Raw genomic sequence first — 7,165 nt, forward strand, 5'->3', positions numbered from 1 at the left:
AAAAAAAAAAAAAAAAAGGAAGAAAAAGATATAAGTATAATCCCAGGAGCTAAAAACCTTGAGTGCCAGGAGTGAGACCAGCTATCCTAAATCTGTCTTTTACTACTACTGGAGAAAATGCTCTAGGATGGACACCAGGTCGTGCCCCTCCACCCCACAACCACTATCTTCCCACTTGAAATTCTTCCATAGATCTTTCTTAATAAGTGGACACATGATGACATCAACTCTGGAATGCAATGCATGATGCCAGTCATACTCTGGCCCTGCTACTAATCAATCTGTGGGGAGGAAGCTCCTCCTGGAAGCCTTCCTCACTCCTGGGGGGTGCAGACAGAACCCCTTCTTTCATGCTCCCAGGCAGCGGGGACTTGCTCCTCCTGGGAACGCGCCTTTCATCTGTGATCTCCAGCATGTAACATGAGACGAGCTGAACAGAGTGGGCTCTCCACAAATATTTGTTGAATATATACATTCTTTACTAATGGTGCCAACAAACAAGAGTTTGTTTTTAAGCAAGGTTTGACTCATGGTAGTGTTTAATCTTTCAGGCAGACCTTTCAAAGCCAAAGTCAGCAGCCCTGGCTCTCACATCAATGTGGCTCTTCCACTTCCTTGCAAATGAGATTACCTTGTTTACCTATGCTTCATATCAAGAACAATAAAAGTCACCAGGTGGGACACGGTATAAACCCAGCACTCTGGGAGGCCAAGGCGGGTGGATTGCTTGAGCTCAGGAGTTCAAGATCAGCCTAAGCAAGAGTGAGACACTCTCTACACTTCCCCCCATCTCTACTAAACTAGAAAATTAGCTGGGTGTTGTGGTGGGCGCCTGTAGTTCCAGCTACTGGGGAGGCTGAGACAAGAAGATCGCTTAAGCGCAGGAGTTTGAGGTTGTTGTGAGTTATGATGTCATGGCACTCTACCAAAGGTGACAAAGTGAGACTGTCTCAAAAATAAATAAATAAATAAATAAATAAGTGAATCACGCAAATATCAGGAGACAAGACCAGGGTCACACAAACTCATTCTTAGAACGCACAATCCAGAATAGCCAGGCACTCGGGGCCCTGGAGTGAGCACAGGGGCTGCGGGGCAGCACTGGGGAAACATCTCCACTCCGGTCTTGGCATCTAGTCCCTAATCCCCAAGTTCCCTGCTTTGCCAAGTTTGCTTCGTTGGGCAGAGGTGAGTTTCCAGACCCATTGACAAAGGATACAGAGCAATTTGGGGTAGTAAATGGTGATGTGCTTTCCCTGGAAGGCGGGATTAAATGCTAGATATGCTTCTGACTGTTTCTACAATCTTTAGCCTTCATCAAACGTTATCGGTGTCCCTAGGTATCAGTCTATACAGAACATTAAAATGAGAGCTCCAGAGTTACTACAAGTGGCTGTGTCCCAGGCGCGCACCATAGGAAGGAGGACGGAGCCCAACAAGGATCCACCGACGGAGTGGGGCCACGTGGCCAGCACCCCACAGGTGGCATTACCAAAGAGGCAGGAAAAAGAGAAAGCCACACCCAGAGGTCCAGACTTGGGAACAGAAGTTCCATTACTGAAGAGCTGGGGCACAGAGATGACCAGAGGAAGGGAGGGCCAGACCAGGAAGCCGATGGCTACAAAGCCAGTGTTGGCTCAAGGCAAAGCAGTCACCACTGCAAAGACAGCCTCTCCAGAAAGGCAGGACGTGCTGCTGACCACAGTGGGCGCAGTGCCAATGAAGGGACAGAGAGAAGTGACCACAGCAGCTATCTTACCAAAGGAGAAGACGGCTCAGGCCACCCCACCTATCCTGCCCAAGGAGAAGGCAGTTCAGGCCACCCCACCTGCCCCACCCAAGGAGAAGATGGCTCAGGCCACCCCACCTATCCCACCCAAGGAGAAGGCAGTTCAGGCCACCCCACCTGCCCCACCCAAGGAGGAGAAGGCTCAGGCCACCCCACCTATCCCGCCCAAGGAGGAGAAGGCTCAGGCCACCCTACCTGCCCCACTCAAGGAGGAGAAGGCTCAGGCCACCGCACCTGCCCCACCCAAGGAGGAGAAGGCTCAGACCACCCCACCCACTGCCCCACTCCATAGCCACACCACACAGAAAGCCCGGAGACAAGAGCTGAAGGCCGCCAACTTCAAGGCTGAACCTCAGTGGGATTTTGAGGAAAAATACAGTTTAGAGGAGGGGGGCCTCCAGACGGTGAGTTCTCCACACCCCTGTCCCTTCCGGCTCCTGCTCTGCAGCCCCTTCCGGGAGGCAGCCCTCCCTCACCCTCTCAGTGTCTCCGGCAGTGGGCGGTTTAGGCTTGGCCTTGTCCTGTCCGGAGCTCAGTCCTGCCCTTCTCCTGTCCCAACCACCCTTCCTGTGATGGCCTTGATAGGGGAGAGAGAGAAGCAGACCCCAGAGTCCTGGTTTGGACAGTGGGAAAGGAGTGGGTAAGGAAGGGCCTCCTCGGAACCTAAGGGAGGCCTGGGGGCTCACCAGTGTGAGGGTGAGAGGGCGTGACCTGCTCTGGGGCCTGCTACCCAAATTCTCATCCTCCAGCAGGGGGAGGGCTTGGGACTAACAGGCACCCCAGTCTCACACCCCATCCCCAGCTGAGCCTGTCTCTCCTACAAGGCCAATGTGCAAACTGCACTCTCTTCCAACCCTAAGAAAACAATCTGGACTTAACCATATCCCCCAGCTGTCATCCTATGTCCTTGCACAGAGGGCAGGATTCAAGATGTGCTGTTCTCTCTCTCTCTCTCATACACACACACAATCATATGCTGGACACATGGGGCACTCGAGGTGTGGTTCTTCTCACACTGGCAAAGGCACATATGTTGAGGGCCCAGAACGTCCATTGCCCGGGAGACCTTGGGACCACAGTGGGCCTCGATGATGGAAGGGGACTGGGATGGCAGAGGCAGCAGAGACAGTGCTTCCCCACTGTGAGGCTCGGCCCTGGCCTATAGCCTCCCCCCACCCACCTGACCTAGTCCTCCTGCCCATAGACCTGCACAGATTCTGTGAAGGTCAAAGCCTCCAAGTCACCATGGCTCCGGAATCTCTTTCTGCCCAACCTCACCCTCTTCCTGGACTCCAGCCGCTTCAACCAGAGGGAGTGGGAGCGCCTGGAACACTTTGCCCCACCCTTTGGCTTCATGGAGCTCAATCACTCCTGTGAGTACTCACCCGCTGCCGCGTGCGCTGTGGGCAAGGGCAGCGGGCAGTGGGCCTTCTGTCTCTGGTCCGCCAGACCTGGAAGAGATGATGGGCTGGACTCCTGTCCCTTCCAGGGCTCTGAGTGGAGCCCCCCTTGTTGCAGTGGTGCAGAAGGTGGTGACACGCTTCCCTCCCGTGCACCAGCAGCAGCTGCTCCTGGCCCGCCTCCCCCCTGGGAGCTCCCGGTGCACCACTTGTGCCGTGGTGGGCAATGGGGGCATCCTGAACAACTCCCACGTGGGCCAGGAGATAGACAGGCATGACTACGTGTTCCGGTGAGTGGCTACTCTGAGTCCCCTCTCTTGTCTTGCCCTCCCCTGCAGATAAGGGCTCTTCTGAGAGAACCAATGTGGCATGGAATGTGGAATTCCTGGGCGCTCCTGAGAATTGCAGCATCCACCAGCTGCCTCCCTTTCTCCTTCCTCTCCTTCTCCACCTACACCAGCTCCCTGCTCCACTCACCTGCTCCAAATGATTTTTTTCTGCACAGACTAAGTGGGGCTCTCATTAAAGGCTACGAGCAGGATGTGGGTACCCGGACATCTTTCTACGGCTTTACTGCTTTCTCTGTCACCCAGTCACTTCTCGCCTTGGGCAAGCGGGGTTTCCAGAGTGTGCCTGTGGGGAAGGTGAGCAAGGAGGAAGGGAGCCTGCCCACACCCAGAGTCTGGATAAGGAAGCACGCAGGCAGGAAAGGGAGATGAGAATCTTGTGTCTGGGTGGGGTCTGTGGTTGGTATAGTGCCCTTCATATAAGGGGAAAGAACAGGGAGGAAGCCAGACCTGGCCAAGACCAGAGCAAGTGGGCAGTCTGCAGTCAGAGCCTGAGGCAGGGCTCTATGACCACCCGCTGTCCTTGGTCCCCAGGACATCCACTACCTGCATTTCCTGGAAGGCACCCGGGATTATGAGTGGCTGGAAGCACTGCTTCTGAATCAGACCGTGAAGACAAAAACTCTTTACTGGTTTAAGTATCCATTGCCCTCCCCTACTTCCTTACCCCATGCTGAGCTGTGCACTGTGTGGCTATGGAGGGTTGGGCAGGTGGGGACAGCTTTAGCCTTCCCCTGGAGGTGGAGTCACATCCACAACCCTGACATGGCCCACGCCACGTGGTGGGCAGGTGAACTGAACCCAAATGACCCATTCCTGACCACAGGTACGGGCGGCCCCAGGAAGCGTTTCAGAAAGCCTTTCGATTGGACAGATACCTATTGCTGCATCCAGACTTTCTCCGGTACATGAAGAACAGGTGAGAGCAGAAAGCATGCGGAGGGCCCAGGTGCCTGTCATCCCTGTGGATCCTGACAGTTGGGGTCTGGGGCATTTCATAGGTTTCTGAGGTCTAAGACCCTAAACGGTGTCCACTGGAGAATATACCGCCCCACCACTGGGGCCCTGCTGCTGCTCACCGCCCTCCACCTCTGTGACCAGGTAGGGCTGTACTTCAGGAGCAGAAACACCAGGAGAGGCAGCCCAGGACAGTGAGTGTGTGTCCGTGCATGTGTGTGCACCTGGGAGACCTGCTCCCAGACCCCTAGAGATGGAAACAAGACAAACAGATCCTCCCCACCCCCAGAGTTAGCCCACGAGCTGAACCCAGGAGGCAGCACCTCCAGGCCTATTTCTTCCTCCCTTCTTTACGCAGGTCAGTGCCTACGGCTTCATCACAGAGGGGCACGAGCGCTTTTCTGATCACTACTATGATAAGTCATGGAAAAAACTGATCTTTTACATAAACCATGACTTCAAATTAGAGCGAGACGTCTGGAAACGGCTACATGATGAAGGTATAATCCGGCTGTACCAGCGGCCAGAAATTGCTGGAGCAAAGAACTGACTGGGGCTGGCCGGAGGCATCTCTTCCCCACGTCCAAGGCACAGCGCAGTCCTAGTCTTGAGACTCTTTTAGTGTTTCTCCAGGCTCCGTCCAGTGTCCAACCCCTTTGAAAGCTTGGGGGGAACACTCGAAAAGAGGACATGACTCTCTCAAGATGGCAAATGATTGTTCATGGTTTACAAGTTCTTCAGAATGTTGCTGTACATTCTGAAGGAGATTCCCAAGACCAGGGATTTTCAACCAAATGGGATGATTAGTGGTCAACACCACAATTTCTGCTGGAAAGCATTTTCCTGTCCAAAAGTTTCTGGATACCGAGCCAGGCCCCATGGCTCATCCCAGCACTCTGGGAAATTGAGGTGGGTGGATTGCCTGAGCTCACCGGTTTGAGACCAGCCTGAGCCAGGGCAAGACCCAGTCTCCAAAAATAGCTGGTCATTGTGGCAGGTGCCTGTAGTTCCAGCTACCTGGGAGGCTGAGGCAAGAGGATCGTTTGAGCCCAAGAGTCTGAGGTTACTGTGAGCTGTGAAGCCACAGCACTCTACTGAGGGCGACAAAGTGAGACTCTGTCTCAAAAAACAAAAAACAAAAAACAAAAGCTACCTGGTACAGAGGAAGGAGCCATAACTTATAGAGACATATAGATCTGATTTGAATTCCAGATCTTTTGTTTAGAAGCTGTGAAAACTTGAAGGTGTTACCTAATTTCATTACAGATCAGCTAGAGGACCCTTTCAGGGTGTCTGATTCTAGAAGGGTCTGCTCTTGTGTTTAAACTATTTGATAACTCTGTGCATTGTGGAAAATGGGTAGTAATATAAGTGATCCTTGTCCATAGAGATGCAAATACATTTTGTACAAGGAAGAAACAGTTAATTATTACCTTGTGGATAATGACCAGTTTTGTACCTATTAGCAAATTCTTTTTCATATTCCTGATTACCTATATGTGTGTCTATATTATTCCTATAATTAATGAGTCAAATCTTTGACATATATTCATTTTATCTGCTATTTATTTTATTATTATTATTATTGAGACAGAGTCACACTCTGTTGCCCAATCTAGAGTGCCATGGCCTCGGACTATCTTACAGCAAACTCAAACTCCTGGGCTCAAATGATCCTCCTATCTCAGCCCCCTGAGTACCTAGCACTACAGGAGCCCACCACAAAGCAGGCTAATTTTTGTATTTTTAGTAGAGACCGGGTCTTGAACTCCTGGTCTCAAGGGGTCCTCCCATCTCCACTTCCCAGAGTGCTAGGATTACAGGTCTGAGCCACTGGGCCAGGCCCATATATTCATTTTATATTGATATGAAATTCATGATTTTACCCTTTGAGAAAAATCATCCTTTAACATTTTTTTTAGACTACAATTTTCTAATCTGTGAAATGGCTTTTGAGGTGTTAGTTTCATAAGGACTTTTTAAATCACTGTATGTAAACAGCCTGACATAACAAGAAGTTTGTCTTCCTTTGCCTTCTATTCTTCCATCTTCCCATCAACCTGCTTTCTTTCTCAAACCCCATGATGAGAATTTAAGCTAAGCCAAAGACACTTCAGTTCACCTTGCCCTTGAAGCTCTCTCTCTGGATTTGGACTCTGGATCCCAGGCAACTCCAATGATCCTAAACAGAATAAGGGCCCTTGGTAAGGTGGTGGAAAGAGAAAACTAAAGGGAAGGAGGGAGGAAAGGCGGAGGAGAGAGAGAGGGAGGGAGAGAGAGGGGAGAAGGAGAGGGGAGAGGGAGAGGGCGGCGGAGGAGAAGGGAGAGGGCGGCGGAGGAGAAGGGAGAGGGAGAGGGAGAGGGAGAGAGAGAGAAATAATGGCTCTGGGCGCAGTGCCAGCGCCGGACAGCAGGCGGCGCAGCTCTGCTGTCGGTTCTCCGCGTGGCTCTGCTCCCAGTGGTGGAAATGTTCCGTCGCACATCCTAGGGGCAGGCCGCTGCGGTGGTTGCTATGGCGCCCGAAGCTTGGGATGCACAGAGCCGACTTTGCGGGCCCTGCTTGAGGGGTTCGTTTGGGGGCAAGGCTCCAGGAGCGCTGCTGGGGCGGAGGATTTTGTGCTTAGGGTGGGCAGGACAGAGCTGCGTGCGGGGCTAGGAGACGAGCAGGTAGC

At 52.4% G+C, this 7,165-nt stretch overlaps 1 protein-coding gene across 1 annotated transcript in view; it reads left to right on the top strand.

The window, feature by feature from the left end:
• ST6GALNAC1 (ST6 N-acetylgalactosaminide alpha-2,6-sialyltransferase 1) overlaps positions 1 to 5,377 on the top strand; it is a 21,948-nt gene extending 16,571 nt beyond the window's left edge. The window contains exons 2-10 of the mRNA XM_023511188.1: positions 1,341 to 1,754; positions 2,028 to 2,193; positions 2,994 to 3,162; positions 3,308 to 3,479; positions 3,695 to 3,833; positions 4,071 to 4,174; positions 4,363 to 4,455; positions 4,538 to 4,637; positions 4,852 to 5,377. Of these exons, the coding sequence (XP_023366956.1) occupies positions 1,341 to 1,754; positions 2,028 to 2,193; positions 2,994 to 3,162; positions 3,308 to 3,479; positions 3,695 to 3,833; positions 4,071 to 4,174; positions 4,363 to 4,455; positions 4,538 to 4,637; positions 4,852 to 5,043 (1,549 nt within the window). The 3' untranslated portion in view covers positions 5,044 to 5,377. The remainder of the gene's footprint in view (positions 1 to 1,340; positions 1,755 to 2,027; positions 2,194 to 2,993; positions 3,163 to 3,307; positions 3,480 to 3,694; positions 3,834 to 4,070; positions 4,175 to 4,362; positions 4,456 to 4,537; positions 4,638 to 4,851) is intronic.
• The last annotated feature ends 1,788 nt before the right edge of the window (positions 5,378 to 7,165 follow it).

The sequence above is a fragment of the Otolemur garnettii genome, unplaced genomic scaffold (assembly GCF_000181295.1).
Source record: "Otolemur garnettii isolate 467f Iridium unplaced genomic scaffold, OtoGar3 scaffold00018, whole genome shotgun sequence".
NCBI lineage: Eukaryota > Metazoa > Chordata > Mammalia > Primates > Galagidae > Otolemur > Otolemur garnettii.